The 17,680-nt window shown below is 45.0% G+C and overlaps 1 protein-coding gene across 3 annotated transcripts in view; it reads right to left on the bottom strand.

The window, feature by feature from the left end:
* Positions 1 to 14,107, bottom strand: part of XRN2 (5'-3' exoribonuclease 2) — a 32,885-nt gene extending 18,778 nt beyond the window's left edge. For 2 of the 3 annotated variants that reach the window (XM_083857869.1, XM_083857867.1), the window contains exons 1-17: positions 13,984 to 14,107; positions 9,789 to 9,916; positions 9,587 to 9,698; positions 9,193 to 9,304; positions 8,389 to 8,447; positions 8,220 to 8,309; positions 7,162 to 7,234; positions 7,011 to 7,061; positions 6,684 to 6,841; positions 6,215 to 6,289; positions 5,987 to 6,120; positions 5,843 to 5,900; positions 5,646 to 5,753; positions 4,963 to 5,007; positions 4,535 to 4,666; positions 3,430 to 3,530; positions 1,109 to 1,244 (exon numbers count right to left, since the gene is read on the bottom strand). In XM_083857869.1, coding sequence (XP_083713995.1) covers positions 1,109 to 1,244; positions 3,430 to 3,530; positions 4,535 to 4,666; positions 4,963 to 5,007; positions 5,646 to 5,753; positions 5,843 to 5,900; positions 5,987 to 6,120; positions 6,215 to 6,289; positions 6,684 to 6,841; positions 7,011 to 7,061; positions 7,162 to 7,234; positions 8,220 to 8,309; positions 8,389 to 8,447; positions 9,193 to 9,304; positions 9,587 to 9,698; positions 9,789 to 9,916; positions 13,984 to 14,058 — 1,647 coding nt within the window. In that variant the 5' untranslated portion in view covers positions 14,059 to 14,107. Of the gene's footprint in view, positions 1 to 1,108; positions 1,245 to 3,429; positions 3,531 to 4,534; positions 4,667 to 4,962; positions 5,008 to 5,645; positions 5,754 to 5,842; positions 5,901 to 5,986; positions 6,121 to 6,214; positions 6,290 to 6,683; positions 6,842 to 7,010; positions 7,062 to 7,161; positions 7,235 to 8,219; positions 8,310 to 8,388; positions 8,448 to 9,192; positions 9,305 to 9,586; positions 9,699 to 9,788; positions 9,917 to 13,554; positions 13,671 to 13,983 lie in introns of those variants that run through there. The other variant, XM_083857868.1, reaches the window with a different exon arrangement.
* Positions 14,108 to 17,680: the final 3,573 nt, after the last annotated feature.

Below are 17,680 nucleotides of genomic sequence, written 5' to 3'. Positions count from 1 at the left end.
AGGCACATAGAAAGTTGTGGGAAAATACCCTGGTAAAAAAACCCATGATTTCCTTGTGCCCAGGATCCTGGGAATTCCCACCTATAAAGGAATCCAGATACCATCTGTCCTTTGCAAAAACAGGTCATGCACACAAGGATGTGGAGAACTCAGCTTTCCTGCACACTAGTTTCGCCAGAACTTGCAAACCTTAAACTTGATGATTTTCATCCCCCACAGCACATGAGCCAGAGCCCAAACTCAAGGAATGGCTAGAGCAGGAGGGAAGGGGACACATTCCCATTTTATTCCAATGGGGGAGTGAAAAAACTTATTGGAAATTGTATTTTGTAACCACATGAGGTATATCTGTCCTGCCCGTGGCCCCAGCTGGATGGCTGGCAGGCACTGAGGAAAAATAGTAAGTTTTAAGAACACAGCCCTCTGTGGAAGCTCCAAATTCCTGCTGAGACAGACAAACTCCATGAGCTGGAGCACATTGTGCTCCCAGGTCACACAGCCAGTCTAACTGACTTTGCCTTCAGGGCACGGAGCTCCTTATTAACCATCAGTACAACAAACTCCACCATGGCCCACTAATCTCTTACCAATCTGACATCTCAATTATCAAAAGATTTAAATCGGATACAGATTACTTCAATCACAACACACTTCATGGAGCAGCATTACAATCTACAGAGGAGACTGACAACTCTGTCCCTTGCAAATTCTTACTGGCATTTCACAGGCTTTGTCCTTTGTTCTCCCATTTAGTCATCTGCAATGTCATTATTTGTGGGAAAGGGAGAATATAGCAGCAGTTCTTGCTGCACCAGCAAGTGCTGCTACTGGATGTGAGAAGCAGAATCCCCGAATCACTGAGGATGGAAAAGACCTCTGAGTTGAGAGTCCAACCTGTGACCAATCACCACCTTGTCAACCAGATCACAGCACTGAGTGTCATGTCCAGTTATTCCTTCAGCAGCTCCAGGGATGATGCAACTGGATTCGAACCCCCAGTGTCAAACAGAATGGGCACATGTTTGTTTTGCACCTTCAACAAAACTCCACAGCTTTTCCAAAATGAGCAACAAACTGAAACAAAATCAGACAAGAAACTTTGGGGTACCTGATAATAATATCTGAGAACCCAGCAAAGCCCTTCCACGTAGGACTGCACAACCTTGCGACGGAATTTCTCATCTGAGGCGTCAACATCGAATTTGTTTTTATAGTAGCGCTGCTTCCAACCAGTTTCCCACAACCTGTAACACAACCACACAGGGGTAAAACATGTTACTATGGATGGGCACCTTAACAGATGCACATCTGCAGGTCTGAATTATGGTGCAAGGCAAAACCACTTGCTACTTCAGTTGCCATTTGTATGTGGTTTAAATGAAAGCAGAAAAAGTGATGCTCAGCAGCAGCAGAATAAAATGTGACTGTTGGCAGAACTGACAGAGTTTTCCTGCTACCCCAAATATAAAGGCAAGCAAATGCACAACAGTTTCTGTCTTCTGCTGCTCTTCAGACAAGCTGTGATTGCCAGAGGCAGTTCTGCAGCTCAGCACCCTGTGCTTGCTGCCTTACACCAGATGAGTTCCCTTTCATCCAGGATTTTCAGTCTCTCAGGCTAGAGGTCAACATTAGGATCACAGGAGCCACCTCATCCACAGCTCATCCTTCCTTCACACAGCTCCCCCTCATGTCTGTCCACAGACGGGGCAGGGAAAACAAACACTGGTTCCTCTTTAACACACAGGCAGCTGCACCCTTCAGCACTGCTGTATCATGTCAGCAAAGAACCAAGCTGCTTAAACCAAATGATCCCTTAATAATGATTTGCTTTCTTACACAGAATTTGACTCCATACCACTCCAGGAGGTCACCTAAAGCTGACACTGGTCAGACTCTCCCAGAGCCCAAAATCCTGTGTCTGGAGCTTTAGTAGAGACTCACAATCCATTTATGCTTCCTTACAGGATGCACATCCCTTTGGTTCTGCAAAGAGGATCTTCCCTTGCTTCTGCTTTGAGACAGTTGCTCGGGACACTTCCTAAATCCTTCCAAGATGATTCACACTGATGAGCAGGCAGAGAAGCCAAGAGATGCTTTCAAGACTTCCAGAAAAGCAGGCGTGCAAGGACAGAGCTCCTGGCACTGAAGGCTTGAGGGATGAAGTCAAGAACATCTGCAGGCTCTGAGCTGCCTGGCAGACAGACACTTGCATAAATTCAAAAAACCTTTCTGTGAGATAAAACCCATTTGTAGCCAACTGCAACAATTTGTTCTGGTTTCAAAGTCATTCTAAATACAGAACATAATTTCACAAACAGCGTGGTCATATCTATGATATCAATGCAGTTATTTTTATTTACAGTGGCAAGTACAGAATTAATTTCCACTCAGAAAAGACATGAAAAAATATTCTGAGTTACAAAAGCTTAAAAAACTGTGATTGAATGTAACACATCCTTTTCCTTGGCAATATCAACCCTGTTAGAACCACTGCTGCTTGTGAATCCTCATAGTTTATTCTTACTGTTCAAGCTTCTTTTAGCAGCTCTGCTAACACTCAGATGGAAATCAGATGGAATCACTTATTCTTAAAATTTATGACTTTATATAAAAATACTGCTTGCTTGAGACTAAAAAAAAAAAAAAAAAAAAAAAAAAAAAATCAGTCCGTTCAGATATAGACACAGAGAAAAGAAAATAAGAATGAGAGCAAGAATTGTGATATTCTAAGAGCATCACAAATACATTGTGATGACTCTGACCAGAACTCCACAAGGAAAGAACCCTAAGTGTTTTCCCACATCTACCCATGCCCTGACTCCACAGAAAACAAACCCCTGTGGCTGCACTTCTCAGGAATAGCTGTAAGGGCCTTCACCCTCAACTCAAACAGGAAGAGCTCCATTGAAACCCTTGATCAATGCAGACTCACTGGTGGTTAATTCCCAGCAAATTCCTGTCTCAACCATCCCAGGCTTAGCCTTCCTGAGATAATGCATGAACTCAGGAGACAAACCAGGGCCTGCTGCAAACCAAAGATAGAGAAGAGCACTGCAAGTGAGGATGGATACTGCTGCCTTGGTGCACACATGAGAGCCATGTGGGTTAAACAGTTCCTAGATTCCAGGAACAGTGGCATTCCACTCACATAATCAGGTAGTGTCTCGCCAAGCTCAGTCTCAGAGGAAGCAGTGGCTTGGAGGCTGCAAACCTGCACGCATACTAATCTGGATACTTAGCTTGAACAGCCAGAGCTCACCCACCTCACTGGAATTTACTGGATATCCTCACCCTCCACATTAATTACCACTGGATAAAAAGATCACAGAAAAGCATCCGAAGGCACCACTATACTGAGCTAAATGGCATTAATTAGGCAGCATCTATCTCAGCAATTTACTAACAAAGTGCTACAAAAAATGGCTTCACCTGATATTATCCTCTGGCTCAGGTTCACTGTCGCTGTCCTCAGGTTTCCGCTTAATACCTCCTCCCAGGGACAGGCTGCCGTTTGGAGATGCTGAAGTCATCTACGGTCAGAATTATTACAGATAAATAGGGGAAAGCGAGGGGGAAGAGGAGGATTTATTAGGCTTTTAAAATTCAAGTTAAAATTAACAACTCTGTGATAATCACAGGCTTTCTCTTCAGTTCCAAAAAAGTTCCAGGCAAAGGCCGCACAACCCTTAACCTTCAAGTCAAGGGGCAAAAGGGAAAACCACATCCCTGTTAAAAAGCAGGCATTGATGCACAGAGGCAAAGATGTCACAGGCTTTGAGAAAGAAAAGGATGCAATAAGCAACACAGTATGAATTGATTCAAAAATGCCATTCTGGATATATTCCAATTTTGGAACACCACTGCAGCTTCTGTTACAACTTCCTTTTGCAGCACCAGTGAAAAAAAGGTCCTTCCAGCTCAGAACTGCCAGAAAATACTCTGAGGTGCTTCACAGCTGGCCTCTTAAATGCCTCTCAAATTTATCTATTTTAATATTAGAGCCTAAAAGAAATGTATCCCATTCCATAAAGGAACTAATTTGCATAACTCAGGTGCAAAAAAGTTTTGAGATTGAAAGGGAAGAGCAGCAGAAATTATACTTTGAAAAAGCACATTGTATTTAGACTTCAGAGACAGAATACACATCTGATGAAAAGAACTTAAAATTTGTTCGTTGTGTTTGGATGAAGATTTATACGCAGAAAGAAAATATTTGTCATAATTGTTATTTAAAGTTAACAGGACTTCTAACAGCACTTTTTTCCAGTTTTCCCTCACTAATACCTTGCCCAAAACTTCATCCAAGTTTCTCCCTTCCCCAGGGAAAAACATCATTCCACGCAGAAATAAATAAGAAAATTTTATTCAAGCAGGCTTAGAAAAATCAGTTATTAAAAGCCACTTCCTTGAAGAATAATGTTTGAGGTGCCAGCTTTTTAAGAAAACTCAATGGGGCAGAGAAAAAGGTGCCTGAAGCAACACGGGCTTTGATTCTTTCTTTTCTCTGTGCAAACGCCCCTGAACATCTACTCACAGAATTCTGCCTGTCGTGCATCCTCATCTCAAAGGCAGCTTGTCGAGGGTTACAGATTGCCTGAGGGCTGGATCGATTTCCCAGGGCTTGAGGGGAAAACTGGCCACCGGGAATAAAGGAGGGCTGATCTCTCTACGAGATAAACACAGACAAGGGTGCTGAAAGAGCTGTGTGATCTTTCTGCACTGGGATTATGCTCTCTCACAATTTTCAGATTAACATTATGGAGAAATTAATGCACAAAGGCACATTTTTTAATATATGGAATAGAAAAAAACCTCCAACCTAACTTAAATCCTTTAAACTTTGAAATCGTTTACATACAGGCCAGCAAACATCGTGATTATACCTGCAGTTCCACCCTCCAAAAACTAAAATAGACATTTAAATTCTTGCTAGTTTCTGCATTGGGTAAGGAATTCACTTACCTTCAATCTCTTCCTTTTTTCTTTTTGCCGTCTTTTAAAGTTATCCTAAACAAAGAACAAAGGGAAATAATGTCAGTCAAGGACACAGGTTCCTTGGCAAATGATTTCACTATAATCCTCAACTGACCACGCCACAAGATTTTTACGGAATGTCTTGAATAAGACATGAGTCAATTCTTGTGTCTGTAAATCCAACAGAAATGGGATGGAATTTTCTACCCTACCCTGAAAATCTATGGGGAAAAAAAAAAAAGTCAGGTGGGTACTCAAAGCCCCAAAACTCTGGTAATGATTTAAATGATCTACTAAATTTATCTGCAACCTTACTAGAGCATGACAGCAGTGTCAAAGCACACAGACTCCTTGCCTGCACTGCAGAGCTGCCCAACAAAAATGTCAGAGAGACATTACAGACTTAGAAGTAGGAAAAGAGACTCAAGGAAAAATATTTCTTATTCTGTGATTCTTGGGCCAACTGAAAATTTGAACATCAAACTGGCATTTCCAGGAAAATAAACTCAGCTGAAAGAACAAGATTCTTTTTTGAGTCTGGAAGAATTCACCAGAGATTACAGCAAAGAAAATACAAATTTTGGGTTATTTTCTTTTTCTTGTGTCTCTGGCTAACAGCAAGTGATTAAAACCAAACTCCAAGAACGTCAGAACAACAACAAAAAAATTACATCGTCATCTTTCCTCTTTTTGAAAATACTGTCTTCAACTTCCCCAACAGCCAGCATGATCATCTGGACCCGCTGCAAGTTCACAAACCCACTTTCAGTCAGGTAGCCCTGCAGGTCAGAGAATAACAGAGTTGAAAAGCAAGCCCATTTTGTGGCAAAGACACAGATATTTTTAAAGGAAAAGGAAAAACTCTCACCCCAGTTTTGTGCACCACGTTTTTATAGATGTTAACCAAGCGATCGATCGCTCCCTCCCTAAACACAAACCACAGGGTGAAACTCCTGGTAGTGAAAAGCACAGGAGCTGTTCTTGTAGGAAAAGAAAACAGATTCTCATCTACCTGATCTCCAGAGATGGTAGATGAGGGAGGAAGTCATTCCCCACAAAGAAGCACATAAAGACCCAGTCGTCAACACTCCTTTCAAAATCAAAAGTGAAAGGCAAGCTGGCAATGGTGAGTTCCCTCTCCAAGTACTGCAACATACACAAGAAAAAGGAGCTCAGAGAACACTGCACCGGGTTTGAATGGTATTTACAGCCAGCAGCTGCAGCAGCTGCTACACCTCACCTCTCGCAGGACACACAGGCGGATAAAGATGAACTCTTGCTCCGAGATGGGCAGGGTGTCGGCAAACTGATCGTGCTGAAACAGAGGAGATGCACATCAGATCCAAGTGCATCCCAAAGCTTCTCCAGCCCCACTTGCAAGGCTTGCTTCAAGAGGAGTTGAGAGAGATCCAAAAACAGGCTCCCAAGCCCTTGTGCCAAGCATGTATTCTGCTGCTTTGCACATCTGTTCAGTTACTGATCATTTGTTTTCATTCAGAGGGAAAACCCCCAAACAACAGAACACCTCAAGTGTGGATATCAGGTTTGGCATGAGACTTTTGTATTTTTACTGCCAAGGGGAAAGCCAGGTATTCCCAACAACAATTTGCACCATGCCCCAGCTAAAACCAACAGCAAGAACAATTTGATAATCTCCTCATACGCTAAACTTAGAGTAAAAAAAATCTTAGAAATAGCAAAATTCTTACCTTTCCTTGTTTCTCTCTGGGCAGACCTTGGCAATCCTTAACCTCATGCCCCATCTGGTTACAGAGAGCACATGGCTTGGGTTTGTTTGGTTTGAACTCCTCCCTAATGATGGTGAAGTTTGGTTCGTGTGTAGCTAAGCCAAGCATGATCAGATCAGCTACCAAGCAAAGGAGAAGAATAAAATATGATTGGGGATAAACATAATTGAGTTCTGGGTTGTTGTGTTTTTGTTGGTTTTTTTTAACATGTTTAGAAGCAAAGCGGATTCCGCCTCAAGCAAGATGTTGATGTGATTACCCAGGAACCACAAGCAAGAGAGAACTCACCATCAGCCCCACACAGACAGTGGTGAGTGTTTGGGTCATGGTTTGGCTGAGCTGCACAAAAGAAAATTACATTTTGTCAAAGTCATGCAACATAAGTTATTACTGAACATATCTTAACTTAAAATGTCCACATTAATTTGGGATAATTTACCTCTTTGTCTCCTGATGTAATCCATGATTTTATGCTCCCCTTCACCAGGAGCACTGGCATCTGACAAAATAACCTGAAAAACATTCAAATCATGGCAACAATTAATGCTGCTGAAGGAAAAAAAAACTCAGTAACTTATATACTGAACACAGCATCTGACTTATGAATACTTGGAATTCTAATTTGTGGTTTGAGCTAAAATATTGTAATTGAAAATGAAATTATTTACAAGTAAGGAGCAGTGAAGAAACCTTCACCTTCCTCTACCAGCTCCAGGTTGAAGCTGACTAATTCAACTTCCACTGAAATGATCGTGTGACATTTGACGTGTCCTGATAAATTATCAGGGCAATGAAATGGGCACTAGAAAACTCCCAGATTCAGCTCATTGACGCACTGAGGCACGATCTCATCATCCCCTCCTCACCCTGATGAGAATTAATGTTTATTAAACCCCCATCTGATGGGAGGAATCAAGCTGAGCCAACTGCCCTCTAATTAGAACACTTGAACAGTCAACTCGTGGCACATAGCACAAGCTGCTGCATTTCTTGCCTGCACTGCCCCTTGTGTGCAGCAGAGCTGTCACAGACAGATCTGGGGGAGTGGAGTGGCCAGGCAAGACCCAGAGTGAATCTCCAAACCCAGAAAGGCAAGAAAGCCGACACCTGTTATTTTCACTGCCTGCCATCAGAGCAACAGAGGAAATGTAGCTTGCTAAAGGAGCAATCACAAGAAACAGTGTATCTTCACACTTTCCCAAAAGCAGAAAAAGTATTCCTAAAGCCCTGTCTCTCATTATGTGAAATTGTGGCTTTCAGCAGCAAACCTGCTCCTTGCCTGTCGATGAAATCGCAGCAAATGGTACTGGGAGATGGAGTTATCAGCACAGAATGCATCTCTGAAGCCTCATCAGGATGTGCACATTGGCCCACTGTTAATAACAGCTCGCAACCAGGCCAAAAGCCAAATCTGTTAATTTTCTACTCTTCAATTGGATCCTGGCCCAGCCCAAACACCTCCTTCATCTCCCTCAAGTGTGAAAGTAAGAAACTCACAGTCAGGTTCTTCCAGCCTGGGTCACCGTTCAGGCGGTCAGTGATGTAATAGCGGAGGCATTTAGCAAGATTGTCCATAAACTCAGTTCCCTACAGAGGGTTGGAAGGAAAGGAATTAAACCAACATTCGGCCCTTGGCAATTGCTGGGTACAGAGCCAGGCCACTCACCGGGGTGATACAGTTGCTGTCAAACCTTTCCTTCACCTCCTCTGGAGGCAGAAAGCCACCTGGAGCAACAGAAACAGAGAGCAGAGTTACATCCAGATGGACCATTGCCGGTATTTTTGCATGGAAAATTCCCAGCTCCCCTGGGAATAATTAACTCACTGAAACCAGTTTGTTTAATAAAATTCCCACAAAACCACACCTAACCAACTCTTACCACTGCGTTATCTCCATACTACAAGGTGTTACCACATTTACAAACACTGTTACTTCAGCAAGGTGATTTCAAAGCCCAGACAACAGCAACACGTTCCCCTCTCACTCCAGCTGTTGTCACCACCACCTTCAAAGTTGCTCTGAATTTTATTTCCTCACTGAATTTAGAGTTTCCACTGTCAAGTAACTCCCCTTACTGGCAGCTTATTTATCCCTATGCAGGAGTATTTCCATTTGATCCCTGCTTTTAAGCTTCAATCCTCCTTTCATCAAGTCCTACAAACGTGTACTTCCTTCCAGAAGGGTTTTGGTTGTTTCTCACTGCATTTATCCCTGCTCTTCTGTTCAATTTATTTTCAAAAGGAATTAAGAGCACTCAGCACAAACTCATTTCAGGCAGGAGACTGAAGAAGAAAAGATGACATTTTGTTTTGTCTCAGTTCTTAACTTTGGAAAACACAGATCCAGCTTTTCCCAGGCTTGTTCTCCCCTTCTCCCGGCAATGCACACACAGTCATTCTCTAAATCTTACTGAGGTGATCAAATAAGGTGATTCTCACTGAAAAACCTCTGATAAGACCACTGCCCTACCTTTGGCCAGAATTTCTTGTCGGATTTTTTGCTTCTCCTCAGCAGCTTCCATGCCCTCCTTTGAGGCTCTGAATCTCCTGGACCGCTGTTGATTCATTTTGGCACGTGGAGCCTAGAAGTAGTACAGGAGAGCTTGGGTCACTTTTTGCATCTGGACAATCTCGCCTGTCTGAGAGCTGCTTAGAGTCACAAGTTATTACAAAGAGTTGATTTCATCTCTCATCAGACCTACTGATGGCCGGGTTGGATGGAGCAACCTGTGCTAGTGGAAGGTGTCCCTGCCCGTGTGGAAGCAGATCTTTAAGGTTCCCTCCAGCACAAACCATTCAGTGATTCTGTGTACTGAGGGGAGATGATGATTTTCCAGCTGGAAACCCTATGTGTCAATACTCACCACTCCATCAATGGCCATGTAAAGGAGTCTCCTTGGTCGCACAATGTTGAAGATCCTGTCGATATACTCAAAAATTGCCACCATCATCTCATCCTCATTTTTGGGCGCCGGCCTAAAACATAGAGCATTCAATTAACAGCTGAAATGCTGTCAGTGAAGAGAGAGATATGTCATCTGCAAAGAGCCAAACAAAGAGCCTTACTTGTCCTCTGGGTGTGTGCAAGGGTGAATGATGCCGTTCATGTCCAGATAAAGGTTGTCGAACTCCACCTCATTGGGGTTGGGTTTGCTGGTGTCAATGGGGACCTTGACACCATTGCACTCCTTGGCCTGGGGATGCAGTAGGGACAAGAATTTTAGCACAAATAACCAGCAGCTAATTAATGCACAGACTCATGTAAGTCTGTTTTGGTTTTAACAGCAGAAAAAGAAAAAGAACAATAAGTACTGACATTATCTGCAACCACACTTTTCACTATTAAACAGCACTTCTTTCTATAGCTGTTTTTAACCAGAAAACATGATAGTGGGTTATGGCAGAGTGTCCATTTCTTGCTGACAAGAGAAGTTCTCATATCTCATAAATGTTTATTAAACCCTTGTCTGATGGGAGGAATCAAACTGAGCCAACTGCCCTCTAATTAGAACACTTGAACAGTCAACTTGCGGCACATAGCACAGGCTGCTGCATCTCCTGCCTGCACTGCCCCTTGTGTGCAGCAGAGCTGTCACAGACAGAACTGGGGGAGTGGAGTGGCCAGGCAAGACCACCTTCTTCCTAAATCACCCAGAGCCACCTGTATTCTTGGACTGCTTCAGTAGTGGATTCTTCAACATCATCAACAACCATGGTCACATTTGTTTCCTCACCATAATTTTAGGTTTGTTTTGTTTGGATCATTGTTGTTGGGTTTGAGGTTTGGTTTTGTGGTTAGTTTGGCCAAAAGGCAATTAGCAACGTTGATTCTCCCTTCTACCAGCCACAGGCACAACACACACGTAACACAAACCCCAAGAGCATGGTAGAGACAGAAGCTGAGTGAGGGAAAGCTTGACCATTTTCAGAGGAATTCTGGCTGGAATGGGTTATAACACACCCGAGGGTGGAACAAAGCATGCTCTTGAACAGCTGGGCATAAAGCAAAGTTTAAAAATGAATGGCATGTTCTGAGGTAAAGGCTATGGTCACAGGATTGCGTAGGATGGGGGAAAACCAGCATACTGTTGAGTCTTCCATCACATGGAGCTCAGCAGCTGCTGCTGAGCCAACATCAAGCACTCCCCTGAAGTACTGTCACCAGATTGCCTGCTATTCACTGGGTGAATTCTTCACACCTCTGATGGGGATTCAGAAGGGAAAAAAATCCCAAAATTTACAGATCATGTGATCAACTTTGGATTTTCAAGTCAAATTTTCTTCAATTTTTCTAATTAAAGCAGCAGTAGGACTGTCTGACTTCTAACCCTCAAAATTAAATGCTTTAGTGCCTTGATTCTGTATTTATGTTTGGCTCAGTTATCCTGATAGATGCCATCCCCAAGTACTGTTTGCCTCCTTTACTGAGCTCTCCAGACACACATACACATACACACACACACACACACTCTCTCTCAAATGACTTGGTGTTAGCAGAAACTAAGTGGCAGTGCAAACATTTGTACCTTTGTCTGGGCTATCCCCTGGATTCTCCTTGATCCCCAGCCACCCTCTCTCCCAAGCTAAATGTGATTGAGAAGGAATCCCAGCTCTGTGAGGCAGAAAATGAGCCCCCCTTCACAAATCCACTGAGGTTCTCATGCGGCAGCCTTGTGGAAGGAAGGCTGAAGTATCTGGCAGCGATATCTCTTGTGATATAGCTAAACTGTGCACTTCTCATCTATGGTCTCTTTTGAAACCACTGAAAACAGATCTTCAAACATGATACTTTAGCTGCAGCTTTATTAATTCCTATCTATTTGATTAAGAATAGTCTCTCCTGGATTTTTTTATTATCTTCAAGATCTTCCTCTCATTCTTCCTGCTCAGCTTAAGAAGATTTTTTTTCTTTTTCTTAAATCTAATTAATTTAGCAAGGTAAGAGAACAAGGATCAACTTTTCTATATTTCAAAGGGACAAGCTACTGGGAGATACAAAATTTCTGATTAGAGAGATTTACAGCAATCCTAAAACACACATGGAACTGATTACATCATGAGAGAAGCTTAAATTCATCAACAGTACGACAAACGACATCTTCTCCCTGCTGTCTGTCCTAAGTCCACTCTCAGATTTATGACCAGAATTGAATATAAAAAAACGTTAATGAATATGATTTATCCATGTGCTATCCTGGCTGTAATTGCAACGTGCTCTTGAGTTGGAACAAGACAACGTGGATGAGGACAGCAGGAGCTGCCACTTCACTTACGGCAAATCCAGCTCAAGGAATTTGTTGTGTCTTTCCACTTATTTTAATAAAAAACTTTGGCTGGTACAAGCTCAGTTATTAAAGACTAAAAAAAAGGAACACACTATCAGTAAAACCAGGGCTATACAAACCTTTGTCTTGCCTAAATGTGAGAGCAGCTTTGATTACACAGATTAATCTGAACATTTACAAGTGTGCTGAAAAAGGCAAATCTGCTCTTAGAGACAACTGCCCTGAACGGTTACAGATGTAATTGCTGTTTAAATTGTGGCTGCTTATCAATGACAGATCTTAAAGGGTTATCCAGGACAGTCCCTAAACTGAGGGTTCCCAAAGCCTCAGGACAAGTCACATCCAGGAGCTTGGTGCAGACACTAGAAGATTCAGAGCTGCTGGAGTTCAGCATTAAGGGAAACTGTTAAGCCCACAACCCCCCATTTATTTTCTATAAAAATTCCCAGGCAGATTCTTAGATCTTAATTATCCCTCATTAAAAATTCACTTCTCACAGCAACAGGTGAAATAAACTTCCCACCTTTTTCAGTGGGCCTGAAATCACAGCTGTAACAAAACCACAGCAGCAACTTACAATTTTAACCAAACCTGTGCTTCTCTGCCTGAACCTGAAACACAAAAACACCCTGGAAAAGCATAGAGCTGAACATCCTGCTGCAGGCAGGGCACACAGGCAGCCTCAATATGGAATTCCACCACCTCACCCTCTTTTCCCTGATCTCCTCCACCATGCTCCCACATTTCATCACCTTCCAGGTGTTTCCCCAAGGTGAGCACACCTTGGGAGGAGGAACAGAGGGGCAGAAACCCCAGCACACACCCTGAAGTTTTCAAACTAGCAATAGGAAAGAGCAGAACACAGCCAGTACAATCCAACAAAACAGAACGCAAACTATTTGGAAAAGCCTCCAGGAAAAGCAGTTGGGGAAGCAAGAACTCCAGTCTGCATCCTCAGAAAGGCTCGAGTTAGCTCTGAGGAGGAAAACTTGCCACACTCAGGGCACGGCAAATCCACCACGGTGCAGACACTCAAAGCTTGCCGCTGAGGGAGACCCTCCCAGTCCCCCCATGTCCCCTCCCTCCCTATCCCATCGGAAGGCACAACACTCTCATGGCTGCAGGGATGTGCCTGAAGGAATCAGCCCAAAAAAACATCATTTCAGCTGCAATACTGCCTGGAAAGGCACCTGTGGAATCCTGTGTCAGAGCCTTCACTGAAACCTCCTTCTGCTCCTGCCATGGAAAGCCAGGTTTTAGAGGACGTCTTTGGAATAATCAGCTCCCTGTTTGGCCGGGAGATGTTTATCCTGAACTAGAAAACACCAGCAATGAGACAACCCCCCCTGAGGCTGCTCAAATTTAAAGAGCACAAGCACAAGTTTGTCGTAAATCTTGGATGCAGCACGACGGACAGCTACACTCGTGTTCCCAGCAAGTTCCAAGGCTTGCTGCGGCTGCTAATTCCCAATAAAAATAGTTGGGGAAAAGCCAGAAGTGTGAAAAACATTCAAGAAACAGCAAAAAACACTCAAACTGCTCCCTACTCAAGTTTCAGCAGCGTCACAAAGCCTACTTTTCCGGGCCAAAGTCGCACAAAGACAGAGCCGAGGGCGTCGGGAAGGGCTGGAATTCCAGCGAACAGCCTAGAGAAGAGGAAATCGGAGGAGAAACCCGATTCCCCTGCTCCTGCGCCCATTCCCACTTCCTCCACGTGCCCCTCCACGCTTCCAAGAGCGCTCACGGGCCAGTGACACTGAACTAGGCGCTGGGATAACTCCTCCCGCATCGCGGCCGCTTCCACCGGAATGAGAAGTCCGGAAAAAAACTCCAAACCCCCAAACCTCCCTAAACAACACTCGAACCAAACCCAAACAAAGCCCCAGTCCATCGACCCGCCTTGGAAAAGCCCCGGGGCAGCCCAGGAGGGCACAGCGGGGATTCAGCACCGCGGAGCCCCAGGGCGGCCGGCTCACCTTCTCCTCGACGCAGTTGACGATGATGGAGGGATACTTGCGGCTGAGCCAGCGGAAGAAGGCCGGGACCCCCATGGCGGGCGCGGGACGGGCCGCAGGGAGCGGGACCGGCGGCACTTCCGGGGTCGGGGGGCGGTGCGGGGCATACCGGGAAGGGAGGCGGGGTAGGGCGCGCGGTCACGTGGGGCGCGCGCGGGGTGCCGCCGCCATGTTGGGTGCTGGCTGAGGCGCCTGAGGGGAGGCGGGGGGCGTGAGGGAACAGCCGGCCCCCGCAAAACGTGTCCGGGCAGCTCCTGGGGCATGAAAGGGACGCCCAGAGGAAAAAAGCAAAGCCTGAGGGCACAGAAGTTATATCCAGGGGGAGAAAGAGAAGCCTGAGGGAAGGCTAACTCCTGAGACAGCCCCACTGCCGCACTCACGCTCAGTTAAGACACAAGGTGTGGCAGTTTGCCTTCAAAAACAGCCATAAACAAGCAGTTTAACAGGAGAATCGCCTTCCCTTAGCACCTTGTTAAAAAGCAAGCTGAGGTGCTGTTGTGGGGTGCTTTAAGCAGTGTTTCCCAGGCAAGTCAATTATTTATAGAGAGACATGGATGATTTATTTCAGCACTGCACGAACTGCATGCTCGGTGTATTCCCTAAATCCAGCACAACCACCAGACTTCCAGCACCGTTACTGATACTCAGCAATCCGGTATTGGCAACTTCACAAACACAGCCCTTCTTTCAGGATTGATTTCCACACAAGTTAGGCAACCCCAGCCAACTCTCCGCGTGCTCAGGGGAAGGGTGTGCACCTCTATTCGACTTGTAGGTGTGAGTTTTAGTATTGCAACGAACGTGGTTCAGCTATAGGATACACAAAAGTTGGGTGTTTTGCCAAGTTAGGAATGTACACATAGGCATCAGCTTATAAGGATTTACTACATCCTTAAAGCTTGGTAGTTCCAGGGTGTCCTTGAGGAAGGGATGCGCTAATCAGGTCTCTGCGTGAAAGTATACAAAGATCATACATTAAAGAACATCCTTACTTTAGACAATTTTGACTTATCCCCACATTTGGCAACAGAAGCGATTCAGGGCACGGCTGCTCTGTGCCTTTTGAGGGGACGTTTCCAGTGGGAAATGGCTCCACGTGATTCATGAGAGTGGCACAAGGTAGAGCCCCCATCCCCTCACTCTGCCCGTGGCATAAGCAAATACTGTTAATTTATGGCAGTTTGATGGCGCTGAAATGGAATTAAACGGTCGGGAATTAAACAGGATTAACATGAGGTGGGTTTTGCTCTGCCATGTCCCGTTGCCGCACACCAGTTCCCTTAGCAGGGCAACCACAGGGCTGAGGACAGGGAACAGTGGCCTGGGAGTCATTAACAAAAATAACAAAATCTCAGCAGTGCTTGTGGAGTCAACGCTGCCGATTTGGGGAGCGGAGGGGAACCTTGCTACCTAGCTAATTCTCTGTAGAACAAATTAACCCAATATTGCGTCTCTCATTATTCTTATCCTCACTTGGCTGTTGTTAAGCAATTTTCTGTTCTTGTTCCTCTCAATAAAATCTGTGACTTGAATAAATTTCCCCTGCAACTTTGTAGTGGCACCACACCTGTGCTATCAGCTGAAGATTGTCCTTTATCTGTTCCTTACAAAACATTCCCTGATTGAAGCTTCCTATTGTAGCGTTCCTATTCTCCTCCTGGAATTTTGTAGGGAGCACGGCAGCTTAGCATGAACATTTTGTTTGTATTGATGGACAATCAGTTGTTTTTCTGATAATGCCAAAGAAAACAGAAGGCTGGTAGACGCAAATGAAACGCGATCGTCTTATCTTATAATTACTTGGGTAAACAAGTGCTGGAAAAATTAATACTGCAGCAGACAATTCCTTGAAAAGTTGGTTCTGAGCATCAGCAGCTGTGCCAGGCTGTGAGCCCAGGTCTCACTTGCCAACTGTGCATCCATGAATACAGCACAGAGTGGCGCACCCACGGCAGGAGCAAAGAAGGCTTTCCTCAAATGAGTGGCATGCCGATGGGAATTTGTTTGGGCTATATTGATTCCAGTCCCCCTGTCCGTCAGCGTCACCTGCCACCAGCGCTGGGCTGCCTGTGTGACAGCTGTGAAGGCGACTGGGGAAGTTGACTGGCAGGATGTTTTGCATCTAATGAGTCTGTGCACAATAAGAGTATCATAAATAATGCTCTGGAGGAACTCAGCTATCGCTCCAACACCAAGAGGCAGAGATTGCCTGCGCGCGGCTCCGCAGCCATCTGTCACCTGTCACAGGCTGCTGTTGGGGCTGAGCTGGACTGCAGCAGCAGCAAGCCCTACAGACTGGTGTCATGCAGCAGACAGAAAGTGGGCTGACATCAGCAGCCTGGAGTCACTCAGGAGGAGCTCAGAGCTGCAAAGACACTGTGCCACTGAGGCAATGTTCCTTGCCAGCACAGGCTGCTGAATTTTTGCAGTGGGGCTGCTCCTCCTCTCCACACACTGCCTTGAGCAACATGCCCACCTCACAGCACAGGGCTTTCTCTGCAGGCAGCAGTCCCACAGGACATGGGGAGTCGGGTGGTAAAAAGGACATTAAGGACCTCAGTAAAGTATGGCTTTAGTCACAAAATCACAAGGCTGGAATAGACCTTCTTCAAGGTCATCAACCTATGCCCTAACACCACCTCAGCTAAACCATGGACTGAGTGCCACATCCAATCTTTTTTAAAACACATCCAGGGATGGTCTCCACCACCTCCCCAGGCAGACCATTCCAGTACTTTATCACTGTTTCCATAAGAAACTTTTTCCTAATACCCAACCTATTTCCTAATATCCAACCAATTTCCCTTGGTGCAGCTTAATGTGTCCTCTTGTTCTGTCAGTTGCTGCAGTCCTTTAGCTGAGCCCAGCAGTCTCCCACGATGTCAGCTCTGGTCAGAGACTCACCCAGCTCCATCCTTGGTGCAGCAGATTTCCCAGTTCCCAGAACACTGGCAGACTGAACTGATGGCAGACTGAAACCCACAGCAGCCAGCGGTGCCAAGGGTTCCTGCTCAGTTCCAAGCCTTCTGCAAGTCACTGTGTGCTGTTGAGCTCTCAGCCTACACGTTCCTCTTATTAAACTGAATGTTCCCATTTCTAGCTGGGTTTTGAGAGATGGGATGCAGAGATTGGTGCCCATGTTGGGAGACATGGGGCTGAAGCACAGCACGGCTTAATTTTTGATGCTGCTTTCTGCTTTTGAACTTGTCGTCATTTATGAACAGCTTTAACATGTCCTCTGGTTTCTCCCTCCCAAAGAAAATCTCATGTTTAATGAACTTAATTTTAGATAAAAGGAATGAAAAGAAGAAAATTAAAATGCATGAAGCTCCTGGAGTCATCCAATTACTCTGATGTCCACACAGCAACACCAGCACAGATTTCACAAAGCAGGGAAAAGTGGGAAAGCACTGGGGCTTGCCACATGTAAATACTGCTCTGTTCCAAAATGTGCTGAATTACAAATGGATATTTTATGCCTTTCTTTTCCTTGATCTGTTGCAGAAGAAGATAAAGATCAAACATACCAGTCCACCCCAGCAGTGCCTGTCTGCATACCCACAATGCTTGTCTGCTTCTTCCCAAACCCCATCTAGCACTGGAGTCCCAATATTGGGATGCCACAGGCCTCAGGGGGTGGACTGTCACAGAGAAGGGT

This window comes from Zosterops lateralis, assembly GCF_965231275.1.
Source record: "Zosterops lateralis genome assembly, chromosome: 3".
Taxonomy (NCBI): Eukaryota; Metazoa; Chordata; class Aves; order Passeriformes; family Zosteropidae; genus Zosterops; species Zosterops lateralis.
This window is presented reverse-complemented; position numbering and strand designations above follow the sequence as displayed.